General features: G+C 39.5%; 1 protein-coding gene across 2 annotated transcripts; it reads right to left on the bottom strand.

Moving 5' to 3' along the window:
* Window positions 1-423: 423 nt before the first annotated feature.
* On the bottom strand, window positions 424-11,198 carry LOC129364832 (uncharacterized). Of its 2 annotated transcripts, XM_055037731.1 has the most exons (5): window positions 11,122-11,179; window positions 10,326-10,485; window positions 9,345-9,993; window positions 8,356-8,512; window positions 424-7,990 (listed from the first exon to the last, which is right to left on the bottom strand). In XM_055037731.1, the coding sequence occupies exons 3-5, from the start codon at window positions 9,978-9,980 to the stop codon at window positions 1,638-1,640; spliced, it is 7,146 nt and encodes a 2,381-aa protein (XP_054893706.1). In that variant the 5' UTR covers window positions 9,981-9,993; window positions 10,326-10,485; window positions 11,122-11,179; the 3' UTR covers window positions 424-1,637. The 2 variants fall into 2 exon arrangements, with proteins under 2 accessions (XP_054893706.1, XP_054893705.1); XM_055037730.1 differs by lacking the exon at window positions 10,326-10,485 and having other exon boundaries at window positions 11,122-11,198.
* Between the last annotated feature and the right edge of the window lie 5,986 nt (window positions 11,199-17,184).

Genomic DNA, 17,184 nt, shown 5'->3' with positions numbered 1-17,184 from the left:
AAATAGACACATTTTTCTATGACCTTTAAATCTATTGGAATCTATTCGAGTCGTGTCTGTTTTAAATGGTGGGAACTTTCTTGCTTGAAGATGTAAACACTCCCCTCTTAGCACATTCCTCGACGCTCCTGTCACAACATGGGGCTGCTCGATGGCAACTTCTGAAGAGCCAAACAGTCTTAGAACAACACAAACACTTCCTCAAACAGAGGGGGACAAAACAGAGTTCTCCACTGACTCCTCCTCAGGAGTTGATACGAATCAACTCCTGAGGAGGAGACAAACAACAGAGCCGAGCTTGTCTTTCACTCAACGACCACCAATGGCATTTCTTTGTTGTTTGGTGCATAAAGGTCATCTCAGTTGAGAGGAACAGTCGAGCTATGAGGCTGATTTAGGCTGTCTGACAAAAAGACGAGCAGGTAGTTGCAAACACACTTTTATTCTTACACAGCTTAAAAAGACAAAAAACAATATCACAGCTGCCTGAATGTAAAGCATAAGTCACTTCATCCTAAACGTAACATTTTTGGTCCAGCTATTAAAAACAAATATTTACACAATCACAGCATTTACAAGTAATTTCTACGGTTCGGGTTCATTTTAAGAAAAGAAACCAGGTTTAACCTGAGCTGCAATTGCAGTCCTCAACTTCCTCAGTACTGCTTAGATTGACTTTGTTTCCAGACTTTTGCAGGGACTTAATCTTGCTAAAGAGTTTTAAAGTGAGATTTCAGTGAGTCTGGGTGATTTTTTTTTTTACAGGCAAATACAGAAAATACTTAAAGTGGACAAACATATGGTGTGAACGCTTTAAACTAGAGTTTTCTATCAGGCAGCCACACGGTCATATTTTTGTAATTTCCCAATCTTTTCTTTATCAGCATTTTTGCCTATTTTCTGGACATCTCTAGTTCCTGACCAGGTTGTTTGTTTAAAAACTAAAAATACAGGGCAAAAAAGCTATTTTTCACAAATAAAGGAAAATAAATTGGAATGAGTCATATCTTTGCAACAACCTAAAAACAAATTGCCTACGGAAACATATTTTCCAAAGGGAGTTTATACCTTCATAATTTGAACCTGATTCAAATTTCTTTCTTCAGGCTGACCTGAAGTATAAGGTAACTTTGTAGGCCTGAGAGCACCAACAGAGTCTACAGATGCATATCAGTAAAATACAATGCTAACTAAAATATTGAACTAAAAAAAGCCTTTAATCAAACGTACCACAAAGTCTTAGAATATGTAACTCTCTCCATAATAAATCTACATAATATACGACTGAAGTGTTTGACTTGGAAGAGGCTTAGAAAATAAAATTCTGCTTGGGGCGCCTACACCCATAGATCTGTCACTGATTTTATGAAAATGTGTGAAAAAGCAATAAAAATCCAATGAGAAGCCTGAAAAACTGAAACCTGTAAACTCTAAGTCATCATAGACTTTATCACACAACTTTAGAACGTAGTGAATTCACAGCCATGGTATGGTGTTTTACATGGAAGTTAGCTGAAATTAGTTGACATTCAAGGCCATGGCAAAATTTAAATGTAGGCACCAAAGACAATATTACTCTGTAACCCTGTGCGCTCCTTAATATTAGCTAAAACTTGGCGTAAGAGGTTCTTTTACTCTCACAGTATGGGACAATGCTCCCCACAGAAAGAGTACAGCAAGTCCAAAACATCAGGCTCTTGAATTCTTCTATTAACAACTTGACCTTTCCCAGGCTGCACCACCACAACCTCGCCATCAGATGGCAGCTCCACCAGCGGGTGCACTTTATTATCTTTCATCTTAAAGTCTGCAACACCAATGCCGGGCAAGGTCCCGTTTCTCTCTGCCCATGTTTTGCTGTTCTCTGAAGCATCTTTTGCCTCCTCATCACTGTCTTCAGTCTTGCTGCTCTTGCTTACAGTGCTCATTTCCTCCTGACACACCTCTGATTCGCTGGCATAAGGCAGAGAGAAGTAGGTGCACTTTCCAGGCTGGGATTTGGTCTCGTCTTCTAACTCTGGCTTTGCACTGAACAGTGAATATGGAGTCTTCTCTTCTATGTCTTTATGTAATTCGTCCAGGTGAAATGTGTTTGTAAAGGTTTTGTTTATTCCAGCTGGGTCTGACACTGACTTTCTCATTGATGTGTTTTCTCTAAGGAGCCAACGGCCATTATCAATAGGAACACTGTCTCCAGGCCCCACTTGTGCATTGAAAGCAATGCATTTTGTTGCTTCACTGAAGATGTCCAGTGCAGAGGAGGAATTGAAGTAGGATAATTCAGACATTGCTTTGGATCTAGCTGCATGGAATGGTGAAAAGATGCTTGAAGGTTCCCTCTTTGTCTGATCCGGCTCTGAAAGGGGTCTTTCACTGGCTTCTTCAGGTTCAAGGTCTTTTTTGCCATAGAGCATTTCGATTGCCCTCCTCACGAAGCCTTTTGAGATGGATTTCCGTGCCGAGTCATCTTCCGCGCTCGATGGGTCGCTGGAGGTCTGAGACTGATAACCTCCACTGCTCGAGGTCTCTCCTCTCAGCTCAGATAATTTGGGACTCAGGAAGTCTCTCTGCTGGATGTCTTTGTCACTCCTTGCTAAAAACATTTCCCTGATGGATCTGACTCTACTTCCCTCAGGCTCTGTGGTTATGACACTGCTCGAGTCGTAGCTGAAAGACAATGATGACTGAGGAGCCGATTGCGTGCAGAGAGCCAACTCGGACATGGTTGACTCAGACGGAAAATCTTCTGACTCTGGAGGGGTTTTTCTTTGAGAGAAACGTCTGATTGTTGAACTTTTTGGTACAAGGTGTGATTTCTGGGCTTCAGCCACCTGCTTTTCTAGTAGTGTCACTCGCTCTGCAACAGTTTGCATTGTGACTTCTTCAGACTGCTGTTTAGGACTTTCCACAACTGTCTCGTCATTTGAGTCTTGCAGCTGTGCTTTCAGTGAAATTTCCTGATTTTGTGCACAGCTTTCCTTAAACTTTTTAACTTTTCGTGCTTGCTCCTCCTCAAAACTGCAGTCTTTTTCACAGTAACTTAAATTTTCTTCAACTAAGCTTCTCTTTTGTTTATCTTCATCATTTGTCTGCACTTTATCCACATATTCCTCAAAGCTGCTGTCATCATTATCACTGTCATCAACAGCAAATCTAAAAATCTTTTCTAAACTTTCAGATATTACCAAACTGCCGTCCTCGTTTTTGCTGCATACATCAGAATTTTCTAATAGATCAATTGAGCCTCCTTCAGGAGAACTTTGCCTTTCTGGCTCCTCTGTATACTGGGCCTCATCTTCTGAGCTAACCTGATCTTCCTCCGGCTCCTCTGTCAAAGCCTCCAACTCTCTACCTCTTTTGGTTTCTTCTACAAACTTAGGAAGGGGTTCCTCCTCCTCTTCCTCATTTCCGGACAAACTTTCTTCAATAATAACCTGCAGTTTTTTACAATCAACTTCTGGCTGCTTGTCCTCTGAATATGTTTCTTCTACATCTGAGCTTCCTGTACTGTCATCGGTACTTAAACTTAATCCCATACTGTACATTTGGCCTTGTAACACCATACTTTTAGTCTCTGTTGAATTTTGCAGTTTTTCTCCACCTCTGTTTAATATTGCCTTATTCTCTTTTACATCAACTTCTACATAATAGTTTGAGCTTGGCTGCTTCTCCACAGGCAGATTACCAAGGTTAGAACTTGCACTGATCTCTTGTTTTATCTCTGGATGTGTAACTTCCGCTCTCTTTTCTGTACCTTGCTCAGAATAATCTTGATTAGCACTTGGTATCATCTGAGTTTCCTCATCTGGAGCTGATTTAGCATTCTGAGTTAATTCTGTCTCTAAGTTTTTCTTACTTTGTGTTAGCTGCCTACAATCCATGTATGGCTCTTGCTTCACTGGTTTTGTCTCACTGCACACGTCTCCACTAGTTTTTGTCCTTTCTTGTGTTGATTTCTCACTCATGTATGCCTGTTGGTGCTGCTCATGCCTTTTCAGATTGTCTTTGGTTGCTACATACTTGCATGACTGTAAGTTTGGAGATGTGGTCCTGCAAATATGCTTTTCTTGTGGAATATTTTTGGTATTAGAAACAAAATCTGACCAATCTTGGTTCCCATTGTCCTCAGTGGCTTGACTTAATGGTTTGTATTTTGCTGCTTCAGAAAGCACAGCAGTTCTGTCCATTTCTGGTTGTTTTGGCTGGTTAATGTCAGTTATTATTTGAAAAGTAGACCTCATATCAGCATTTTGTTTGTCATCTTGAGCAGCACAGTTTTTATTTGAGATGTTTTGTGTGTCTTCACAATTGTTTTGGTGTGCCAACAGCCTCGGTGTGGCAGAAGGCATATTACCTCTGTGCTCACCATCATCTTCTGAACCTTCTGAAAGGGAAACCAACTCTTTCTTTAGCTTCTGAGGAATGTCAAGGTTTTCAATAATCTCATTGATAACATGTTCTCCAATGCCACAGTCTAGTTCAGGAACTGCTACAGTCCCAAGTCCAGCTTCTGAAGTGTCAGGTGTTAGGCTGCGTGTTTTGGATCTGTCACCAAGTTCCTGGAAACCCCTCCAGCTTTGCAGAAGCTGCATTGAAGCTGATTGTTGCAAATCTGATAGACTTGTTCTCAGTCTTTGGGAGTCTTCGATGTTGGCAATTTCTTTGAGAGAATCAATCATTTTTAGTGCCTCTGCACAGCTGACGTTGTTTGCGTTTAGCTCTTTCATAGTCAGGTTTGTCAAGCCTTCCTTCAAGGTCATGACAGCCAGAAAAGCAAGAAGAACTTTAGATGAGGAGCCAAATGTTGAGGCCACATGAGAGGAAAAGTCAGGCAAGCTGTTGGACTTTTCCAAACAGGATGGACGTTTATTCTTGGTAATTTGTCTTATTGATTTTATTGAGTAGCAGATCTTCTCAAGGACTGGCTTCATGTTCGACTCTGGTATTACAGATATATCTTGATCTCTTCCTGAGACCTTAACGTCATCACTGTTATCAGCTTCCGTCTGTGCTGTTTGGTGGATTTCTATTTGGGATGATGTTTTCTTTGGTTTCCTTTTGTGTGGTTCTGAAGGGCTGTCCAAAGAGGTGTTTCTTGGAAGCGGCTTTTTGCTGAGTTTTTGCCTACCAGGTGATGAGACCGTATCTTGAGATTTAGACCATGGGGAGGTTCTCTGGAGTTCTTTTGTTTCATGGTGTTTTCTCTCTGTTAATGGGCTAGCATTGGGTGTTTCAGGTTTTTGTGGTCCTTTATTTGAAAGAGCTTGTCTGTCCAGGAGACGTCTAGTCATTGGTGATAGTTTAGGAGAGGTATTTTGAAATTCAGAGGATTTTTTGTTGTAGAATTTCCTCTCTGGAGATGGACTGCTTTTTAATTTTGCTCTTTTCATTAAACTCTTAGGCGGTTGTGTCTCAATTTTTGATATGTGAAATGGAATATTACCCACAGCAGATGTTTCACTTGATAGAATACTGGAAGAAGACATTCTTCCATCTGAGGTTAAGCTAAGTGGAGACACAGAGGTACAAAAGGATGGCGTGCCAACCTCTAAGATTGGTTGCTTGGTCTCCTCTGATGTGACTTCAATCTGTTGTGTTGTCTCTGTTGAACAGATTTCATTTCCAGTAGTGCTGATGGGAGTGGATAATGCTTTGCTCTCTTCATTGCCATTGTTATGTGAAGCATATTTATCCACAGTGTCCTTTCTGAGAAATATTTGTTTTTCCAGAGAGCGATTACTGACCAAAGGAGATCTCTTAATGGATGGTGTTCTGAATAATTCTGCTCCCTGTTGATTCTTGCTCTGAGAAGATGATTTTTCCAATGTGGTATTATCTGGTGATATGACCTTGTCAGAAGTAGGACTACTACTTAGTGAATAATTATGTGATCTTTGACTGCTCATAGGGCTGCTGCTTATAGATATTTCATCATTTGTGAAATCATCTGCATTCAGTAGATCAGGCGGTGGTGGCGGTAGCTCCATGGAAAGTGTACCAGTAAGTGTGGCCATGTCTTCTTCTGTCTCAGTTCTCGGTGGAAGTGTTTTAGAGCTGATCCCATTTAGGAGAGGAGTAGCTTGTGTATCTTTCTGGCTTAAACTGTTGTAGTTTTCTCTATTTGTGTGTGCTGTATAGTTGTCAGAATTGTTTGGCCGAACTCTGGTTTTCTCCTCCGCAGGCACTGATTTGTTTTCGAAAGACTGTACTCTATGCTTGACTGATGGTGAAATCACATTTTCTGGTGAAGAGAGTTCAAAGATTCGGCTTGTTTCTGATGTTTCCTCTGAAAATGTTCCTACCTTTTTCTGTGTTTGCAGAGTTAACCGTCCTGATATTTGACTTTCTTTGTCTTGGTTTGATGATGGGTTTGATTGGGCCTTCTCAAGCCAATTCTCTACATACTCTTTAGCAATAGAACTGGAGGGGTAAAATGATTGCAATGGCACACCTTTATAAGTATGCAAGTATTCATTTTTACTCAGTTCTTTCTGTGAATGCCTTGTTTCATTTTGTGTGTTAAACAATATTTGCTTGTTCTTTTCTTTCAAAGACAACTGAAGATTTAAATTTTTAGCTTTTCGATTTGGTAAGTTTTTCCAGGTTGGGGTCGCTCTCCTTTTTATGCTTTTTGTTGTCTTTGTTTTAGCTCCATAAATTTTTTTGATGAAGACAGCACTTGAGAAAGGTTTCACTGTTTTATGTTTTTCAGCTGCTTTTGTTGAACTCTTCCTTTGTCTCTTACCTGGCGTCATTACCAGCCCGACATGTTTCCCAACCAGTTTAGGTTTTGAGAAAACCCTCAGATCTTTCCCAACCTTTTTTTCTCCAGACTTATTGTGACTCTTTGTAAATTGCTGGAGTGTTTCTGTTTGTGCTCCTTGAACAGATCCAGCTTTTATAGAAGCCAGGTGCAAATCTGATGTTACAAACCTGCTGTCAGTTCTGTACATACTAACTGGCTCAAAGGCTGGTGAAGGTGAAGGTTCAAATTCATTTGTGGAGCAAAGCTGCCTGGTTTCTGAGGTCGCTCCAGATGCAGACATGCCATGAACACCAACATTTGCAAGAAAATTGTCATGACATGTCTGTTGTTCATATATGTGCAAGACTGCTTCAGTAACTTCCTCTCCACTGGATTCAGTCTGCATAATTTCAGTGGATTTGAATGCAGACATATCTCTGTTGTTGACATCCACAGAGCCGTGTCGTCTTGGTTTGGGAACTGGTTTTGTCCTGTTCTGATTCTCCATGTAGAACTCCTCTGTTATTCTCCTGTTCTCTGTCTCTTCTCTGAAAATATAAGAACTAATCTTTCCGTCTGCAATCTCATCCACAGTTGCAGATTTAATGCTCTCCACAGAAGATTGGAGTTTGCTTATTTTCTTGCTCCCTGGGGTAGGGACTCTTCTTGATAATGGCAAAGACCCAGTATGGTCTTTATGATCATCCTTCTCCTGAAAAGTGTCACTGACAGCTCCATTTCCAAGTGATGGCGGATCATCATCATTATCCTCTCTGGTTCTGTCCTTATAGATAATGTCTGTGGAAGTGGCAGAAGTTTGAGAATGATTTGAGCAGACCTCTTGCTCTGGATCTGGCAAACATGCCACATCAGCCTGATCTGCAACAACTGAACGTGTCAGGGTGGTTGTCCATTGAACAGTTTCCTCTTCTTTAATCGTCAGTCGCACCTTCATCTCCACCGTCATGCTGCCATCCTGATTCACCCGAAAGGACTTCTCGATGTTGTCATCATTTGGCAGAATGCGGTCCTGCCCTTCTTCGCCATTCCCGTTGCCAAGACAGGTTTCCTCCTCCGTCTCTGCCAGAGACTCCAGTATTCGATCTGAACCCGACTCAATGGAGTTAATTGGGACGTCGCAGGAGCTCTCCCCAATACTGTTGTGAATCTGATGGACGATGTACCTCTCAGATGACGTAGAGAAATTCCTAGACTTTGAAGAAAATGAAGGTGTCATTTTTTGAGCTTTTTAGAGAGTCCAGAAGATCCAAAAAGAGTTTTAAAAAGATAGAAAATTAAAAGTAAAAATGCCAGAAGTTTCCAGAGAAGCATGAAGGGAGAAAAGGAAAGAATAAGACACGTTAGACAGACTGAATGGCTGCTCCTCAAGAACATTAGCCAGCAAACCTGAGCTTGTAGGTCATGTAAAGCATTACATACAATATTATCACCTCAGCACTTTCTCAAGCTTTATCCCTTGAGGGATAGCAGATTACTGCAGCACTTATACGCCATGCTAATAAAAGGCTAGCAAACACATTTCTTTAAAATACATCTACAATTGTTCTCCTAAATAAATAAATAAATAAACCAACTTATTTTTTACTTACAGACTGATGTCTTTTGTCTTTTATAAACCCTCTGCTTGGTAGGTCGCTTTGTTGGACTTGGAGATTTATCTGCACCATACACTGCAGGCTTGAAAGGCTCCCTGCCTACAGCCACCACACTTCCAGAGCACAAAATCAAACCTGGAAGACCATTAATCTGAGGCAGACAGAAAATAAATATTTAATCACTTTGAAGCACTCCGTCTCTGAGTATTCCGTGTTACAAATCTTTATTAAACATTTATCCATTCTTTTAACGTGACCATGCAAAACATTCTTCTGTTTCTTCATGGGATTTTTGAGGTTGCACTTGGATATAAATGAGAAGCAATGTTTAACAGTTCTACAAAATTCCCACATCTTTCAACTTTTCACACTTTGTCATGTTACAATCATAAAGTTTAGTTTTTTATAGGGAAATGATGTGTTAAATGAACACAAAGTAGTGCAGATTTATGAAGTAGAATGAAAATGCAATTCATAATTTCTTGATCAAAGTCTTCTGCAATTGCTAACATGTTTTCTTCCAGGATCCCTCTGTATTTAGCTCCACCCACCTTCCCAACAATTCTGACCAGATTCCCTGTTGCTGGTAGCTCATGGCTGCTCCTCCAGAAATGCTCTGAGTGCCCAACCTATCACTGCTAGGTTGCAGCCAGACATGACTATTCTTTCCATTTTAAGATGCTGGATTTAACTGTGGTCAGTGAAATGTAATCAATTAATTAGTTAGTTCTTGAAAGTGATTTCTTGAAAATATCAGTACAATACAATGAAGTTTGTAGCATGACACAATGTGAAAAGGTTTAAGGGCTATTAAGGCTTCTGCAAGGCGCTGGAGGTATTAGATGAGTTGGCAAAGAAGCTTTTCACTTTTTCACCTCATGTGACAGTCACTTCGTGCCACGTTTAAGTTCATCTTAGTACTGTAAAGGTCAGTATTTGCACAAAAGGAATGACTGTGCATGGTAGTGACGGAAAACTCTTACCTGTCGTCCATTCGGAGTATGTAGTTTGCTCACATGGAACTGCATCAACTCTGAGATGTGTCTCAGTATAGACTCATAATTTGGTGTAGTCTTCTTGTGTAGCACTACAATATGCTTGATGGAAGGGTCTCCGTTGCGGAAAACCACAAGTTTTTTGGGTGTACGAATTACCCCTATGCTGTCTCTGAGAATGTTTTTCCTGCCTGGGAAAATCCTTGCTGTCCTGTGGCCAGAACTAACAGGTCTCACATGGTACCAAGGTGGTAGCCTCCTCCGGGCCAGGGCCAGGTCAATGGGCTTGACTTTCCTGGTGTCGGAACAGATGTACGATTTCCCATCCTCCAGCTGATCTAGAGTATTGATGCCGTGTATCCCTCGAGGAGTCGTGATGTTCCGGACTCCAAATGGCAGGGGAACCTTCTTGGAAAGACTGTCCAAGAGCGCATCAAACGTTTTAAAGGTCCGGTTGTTGATAACCACTCGAAGGCCGCTGAACTGAGGATCCCCACTTTTGTAGAAGCAGACCCTCTTTGACAGGATAGTGCTGGTGATGCTCGGGTGGTGCGAAGTGTCAAAGGTGTGCCCGCTCCCTGATGTCTGGTCAGGGAGGGTCCTCCGAAGCCCAGTTTCATTCATCTTCTCTGGTTGACTGCAAATGAAAATTTAAGAAGACATTTAGAAAAGAACAGGAATTGCTATCTTTGTGTTTTATTGCTTCTACTTCCTAATCCAAGTACACTACTATAAAAGTTGTACATGCCCTCTTCTCACCCACTTCCTGACCCATTGCCGTAAACTTAGCAATAGAGGCTGGTTAATAAAATAACTTTCCTTCTGCAAACAAACAACATAATGATCTTTACCTGGGTCACTGACATTTGTGTTTTGTCTTAGTGACAACACAATTTATGACTGAAATGCACTCATTGTCTACTTTACTATGGGCACTGCATTACTGGTGCCATGTCGGACCTCTTTTACCTTTAGAATTTTCTTCATTATTTGTGACATGGATTCAACGCGGAGGCAGTAACACATCTGGATTTTGTGTAAATTGGTTGGATTATCTTGAATTGACATCTGGAGATGATTTAGGCAATTGGAGAACAGTGAACTCAACTGAAGTTGGAGAGGATTTGACCTGAGAAGACAATAAATGCTGGAAGTAAGTAACATGGCACACTAAATGAGTGCCATATCAGAAGGTCTTTGATGTGGCAGTTAATTAAATATCTTGTTTCTTATTCCTCTGCTAAGAAAATTTAATTACATTTTAGCACATAAAATTTTGCCGTTTCAAGGGTTTGTAAACATTTTTATTAGGGGCTTTACTAAGGTTGTGTTTGAGGCAACATAAACAGTTCTTGTAAACACCTGATTAACCTCTTGCCAAGCATATGTTGTTTACTTTGTCAGGTTGTGGTCATCAACTAACATGACCTACCTTCTGCTAAACACATCGACGCACATACATGTTTTTAAAGAGCTAAAGAACCTTTTTGTTACCGTTTTCATAAAAAAATTTTATTCAATCATTTCATCATAAATTTTAAATAATTTTGTCATTTTTAAAAACATACTTTTTATGTACAAAACCACATGATTAGAGTAAAAGTAGCAGTAGAACTTTTCATCTTTTTTTTCTAAATGTAAGTATTTTCAAGCACTTCCAGTAAAACCAATGCTTATCTGATACCTGCAGCACTCAAAGTACAAAGCAGTAAATATGTCAAACAAAACTGGACTTGCAAACAAATGGAAACAAAAAAAAACTCACCTTTACTAACATAAGAGTCCCAAATATTTTTAAAAGATCCATGGATTCTCATTGCGTGCTGCACTGCACGACTGTTGCTGAGCTAACTGACAGTAGGAGTTTATTCCAGGAGACACCATCATTGGCAATTTGCTTAATCTTTGCTCAGAGATAATCTTCACTGCAGGTGCAAAGCTTGGAAATCCTCTTTGGGAAGGTGTGTCACACCTTATGGAGCTGTCATAGCAGGCCCAAGAACTGGTCCAAAACCCACTGAGATAAATTACACGTTTTATTTTTAAATTGATTTTGTTTAGGGACAGCATTAGAAGTGGTGAGGAAAAATCTTCCAAAATCATTACCAGAGGCTGAAATTGTTTAAACATAATTTTTTTGTGTGTATTTGTAGATATTTTCTACACAGCTCTGCTGTTTTACATCGAGGAATAAAATAATGTGAGCAAGGTTTTCTGAATAACAGACGGTAAGTTAGTGTCCACTAATAAAATACGAGCAGGTCTGTAATCTCATTAAGGACCTCTTTCCAGCATAGGGATTAAAGTGTTTTCGATTCTCAGGACCCTTACAGAGGAGTGCTTGTTTTCAATATAAAAGTGTAAGATGTTAAATAAAATTTATGACAGTAATAAAATCCGTAAAGTACTACGAATTCTTTTTATGTATTTTTTGTCCTTTTTTATAAATACGACTTGCAGTTTTTGGAAACTCATGATTATTTTTCTCCAAAAGTTATAATGTTACCTGACCAATAAAAACACTGCAGTTTTTGATGTCTTGAGCAACATTTTCATCCTTCCACTAAATGTTCCATTAAGATACTTGTGTACAACTCTCAATAAATAACCAGCTTCTTTCATAATTGCTTCTTTCATAATTGCATTATGCATCCTTCCATCCATGAAAAATGGGTCAATTATTGGCTTATTGAAGAAAATCAATAGCCATTCTATGCCTAGCGCTAAGTTTGCTTATACATCTGGCTGGCCCTAACTAAAGCTTTTTCAAGCGGATGTGAGACGGGGACACTATTCAGACAGCAAAGATGAACATTCTTATTATAGCAAATGCAGACTTTTATTGTACTCTTGCAGTGACACTGTGCTGGTTTTGGAAATACAGTTCTGTTTAAAGGGATAGTAAACTCTAAAAGATTAGATTGAACCGTATTACGGAGGAGGGTATTAGCTGGTCATGCATATCCTTCACTGTGAACTATCATGAGTTGCATAACAGCAACCAAACCCGGAATGAACCAAATCTATTTCTGTAGTAAAACAGATTAGCGTACGAGGGGATGACTTCATTCCACAGTAAACCTGTGGCCGAACGAAAGGAATCAAAAGCTTTTAGAGAAGTCATCAGATTTCAGCTGCGCGTAAAAAGCTAAAGTGATCCCTCTCTGTTGCAGTGTTTACTTTAAACACTGCAACAGTGTAACACTGCAAATATCTCAGGTGTATATGAAACAGAGAAAATGTGCTGTAGGAAATCATTTCTGCTGAGCCCGACCAAACTGATGTTCAGGAATGCCACCGGACGCTTTCATTATCCCAGTCAACTAAAAAAAAAAAAAAAACAGTCACAAAAATGTGAAAAATCCTACAAAGGAAGCTGAAGGGGGAACAATGGAGGAAGCTGTCAGTGTAAACAGGTAGGCCCCAAGCCTGCCCGTCATTCCAGCTCTCCACAGCAGAGATAAGGATGCTGAAAGCGTGAGGGGAAAATGACTCCAACAGACTTTTGTCATGCAGTCGTGTTTCCTCTTGTGTTTTATTGCTTGACATCATATAGTGTGTATTTCAGAGGGGACATCTGCCACATGTCATATATCTGTTATATGATGACGTCAACCTACCAAGGTAATAGAAGGAAGCAAACATTGGGCCGTAATCTATACAACATATTTCTTCTTGTTTTGAATCTATTTTAAATAAAAATAAATCTGCCAAACATACTTGACTTGAAATGAAAACCACTCCACTCAGCATGTCATACCAGTTAAGGTGTGAAAATAAGGAATTTCATAATAAAACAGCTGACAATGTTAAAAAGTTGTTCTCATCCATGTTTAAGAGTAAAATCACATGCCGCCAAGACAGAGATATCAGTCCCTGCGTTCCGCTTGTATTGCCACTTCAGCCCAGGCCTATTTTTACGCTCTCGCGACTATAGAGAAAGTAATTGGCGCCACATTAGATTCAAACCTATGCTGTTAATGGGAAAAAATGTGTGATATGTTTTGGCTCTTGTTCTCTTTCTATATTTGTCCCAGTGTCCTCCGTGCAGCTGCTCCTCCAGATCTGTCTCCCAGTGTTCCCATCAAGCACCTCTCTTCAGCCTGCATATACTTCTTCAATTCGAGTGTCTGCCAGCCTCCATCAACTCCTGCTTAAAGCAGCAAAAATACTCTTGAAGGCGCATTTGAAATGCCAGCAGCGCGCTTTGATGTGTAACCACACTTCAACTCTGTTGTGTCATTTAATATCGAATATGTGCCTCATTTCTGGCCCTTGAGAAAATACCTTCCATTGCAGCTGTCATGATTCAACAATTTTGTGGCCAAACAGCATTTATAGGAAGCAAACTTGACTAAAGTTGATTTACTTTAACATTTTTATTTTTTTATACCACCTAAAAACATTTTTAATTTTGCACCAACATGTTGATAAATTCCTCTTTTCCTCTGGGGTGTGTTTAAAAAATGCATCCTGGCCCAAGTTGAGTCAAAACTATGCTTACTATTCAAAATTCCTTACAAGTTAGATGATGTTGAATCTATTTTTCCGCCTCCTAATTTCCAGTGGAATTCCCAGATTTTGAATGAAACTGTGCCAAACAGGACTCAGGAGGTCAACCCACTGACCGTACACTCCCCTCCAGTCTTTTTGCACAGCCAGGAGAGGTCTCCACCCCATCCATTTTGAGCTCTCCATATCAGCTGTGCCAAGCTTTTAATCTGCCTGGTGACATCCCAGTGTTTCCTGCATAGGACGCAGGGAGAGATAAGCACACTCCTCTGGGCGGTAAATCACTCCGCACTCCCGCTCCTGCTCTGTTATCTCCATTATTCAATTAGACTGCGCTAAAATTCGCCATAATTTCTGGTAATTGTAATCAGAGACTTGGAAGTTATTTTTAATATTTACAAACACCAAAGGAACTAAATCAAATCTAAAGTATTTTCTGCAGTATCTGGTGAGCTAAGTTAAAATCAAAACTGTAAGATATGTATATATTTATATATATATATAGTTATCCATGTTGATTAAGTAAAGTTTCATGTATTTTTTTAACCTTTCATACAGTTTATCAATGTATAAAACTGTCAAAATGATGTGTTAAAGAGTATCTGTGTTTCATTTACAGCACCCAGGCAAATATTATAGCTTATTGTCCTGTTGTTGCCTAAATTATTTACATTTTTAATTTCAACAACATATTTCTTCTGAGTAAATTTAATGTTGTAGAACAGCCAAGCCAGAATCTTGAGAATATAAAGAATAAAGTGATGGTAAGGAGGCTTTCCACAGAACTGGAGTTTATCACCAAAGATAATCCTCAAAATATCAGTAAAGAAAGAGGAAAGAAGCATTTCATCAGTTTAATGCCATGGCAGAAAGATTCTCAGTGGCACAAAAGAGCAGAAATTTTGTTCAGATGAAAATAAAATAATGTATGTATATTTATATATGTATTTTTTTTCTCTTATATGACACCGCCTGCCTTATCTTTTGGGAAATGTGTATCGGCTTAACTGTAGCTTTGACTATTTTCACAATAATCGTCTAACTATCTTGCAAGTTTACTCATTTGTCTCAAACAACTGAGCAAAGTCTCAAGCTCTCTAATTTTATTTAATACATTTTTTGTTAATAGTTTATAATGTGATGTCAAGATAAATGTTCTCAACTCCAGCACACCTGATTGAAATGATTGCATTAGCTCCACAATCATTCCTCTCCCATCCGGTGCGACAAAGGCCTGCTAATCACCCATTCATCGGACTTGGCCTGGCCCAAGGTTGCATGGAGCTTTAAGCAGAATCTTTCATAGAACTCCTTTAGAAATATCTACACTGAAACCATCAAATCAAATGTCATGATTATTCTCTTATTCTCAAATTTAAATATAAACATTTTAGATCTAGAGGCCGTGTAAAGATTCATGCTTTTCTGGGAGGATACTGATGGTTTGGTGCCCTTAATAATCCATTTTAATATATTTGAACTGTACATTTTCAGCAGAACAGTAGGAAGTCATGTTAACACCAGCTAAAATCTGTCACAATAATCTCAACAAACAACAAAGTATGAAGAGTAAACTGCTGTTTTAGCTAAAAATCTAGACGACATTGTCAGATGTGGGAATTTTTGTAAGTGCATATCTTCTGTGTTTTTGTGATTCCTGTATTATTTGCAGAGTAGAACCGAGGTTCTAAACAAAGATTCTCAGTCCGACTGTTCTGTGTTTCTGTTTTCTTGCTGCAACCTGAAATGGTTCGGATGTTTGAAGTTCTTCTCCCCAAATTCTGCAGAGGACATTTAATGAATCGTCAAGTTAAAATGCATCCAAGATTTCAAGAATTCAGCCAAACAACCACTAACTCATTAATTTTTGTATATTTTAAAAAAGCATTTTTAACCACATGCTACAAGCATATTAAGGAAATGTTATAGATTTCAATATGCAAAAACGTCAGTATATTTATATCACAATTAGATATAATTTTTGTTATAACAAATGAATGAAGGCTTTGGAGTGACCTAATCAAAGTCCTGTCTTTAATTTAACTTACATGATAGTTGCTTAACCCCCTGAAAGTGCCTGAATTAAAACAGTCATGCAAAGCAGAGAGGAAATTTTGACCAGATTGATGAAAGAAACTCAGGTGGTTATAAGTTGTTAGTTCTTATCTAAGGGCCAGGATAATTTTGGATATGTGTTCTCCTTTTTAAATGAAATCATCTTTTGTATTTATTTTAGTTATGTTGATTATTTTTTGTAATAATCTGAAACATTTATTTATGACAAGTACTTTTTCATAGATCTGTAGGTCTTGAGGCAGAATTAAATTATTTTCGTTTTATATAAATAACCATAAAAAAAGAGATTAAACTGATGTTTTATTATCTTAGTTGCATATATAAATAATTTCAAATCAAAAATGATTTTACTGGAAAGATAAACATATGAGCTTACAGCAATTTTGACAGAAAAACTGAGTAGGCAGCCGAATACGTGGGCTGTCAGTGTCTCCTCAGTGTTCAGCGACTATCAGCAGCCGAGCCTCTCAGCAGAAACATTAACATGCAGAGAATGTGGACTATTATTCTCCAGGGGACGGTGGAGGGCAGGGTCCTCTTCATCAAATAGCTCAGTACCCTCCCACTGTGAGCCCTGGAAGGCCGGTGGCTGAAGGCCAGCCCTCTGACGGGACAAGCTGACTACACGCGACCCAGATAGCAGCCCTGGGTGCGGAGTGATTTATCCGTCATCAGACAACCTTCCTCTGATTAAGGGTCAGTCACCGAGTGACAGAGCTGAGTGGAGAGGTCGAGACAGGCAGCCTCTGTGCGCGAGACGCTGGCATCCTGACCGACCGACACTCAGATGAAGTTTCCAGGCGCTGCTGAGCTGAACATTTTGACTTGAACATACACACTTCTACCGATGGGCATGTACAGGAACAGCCCCACGGTCTTTTTTTCAGCCCCTTCTCTGTAGTTTATATATGTTGGCTGACTTACACACATTTAAATACTCACATACCAAAGCCAAGATAAAGACTTATTGAGCTGGCCTTGACTTTCCCTGAACCTGACAACAAAAGGATGTGGTAGATCTGAGTCGCCCACTGTTTGACTTGTCTCTGAGGGGTCTTAAAGATCAGAGGTCTTAATGTTCAGGGTTCAAAAACAGGTTACTGCGTTCATCCATTTTTCATGGAAATGCTGTCTATTGTAAGCATGAAAGGGAGTTCTGCCTGAGGTGACTCAAGCTTCCTGAGTTTCTCCTATCAATCCAGATTCTTTAGTCTCTTACTTTTCAAATTGTTATTTGCAT

This window comes from Poeciliopsis prolifica, unplaced genomic scaffold (genome assembly GCF_027474105.1).
Source record: "Poeciliopsis prolifica strain line A6 unplaced genomic scaffold, Auburn_PproV2 SCAFFOLD012, whole genome shotgun sequence".
Taxonomy (NCBI): Eukaryota; Metazoa; Chordata; class Actinopteri; order Cyprinodontiformes; family Poeciliidae; genus Poeciliopsis; species Poeciliopsis prolifica.
The sequence above is the reverse complement of the archived record's forward strand: the minus strand, read 5'-3'. Positions and strand labels throughout refer to the sequence as shown.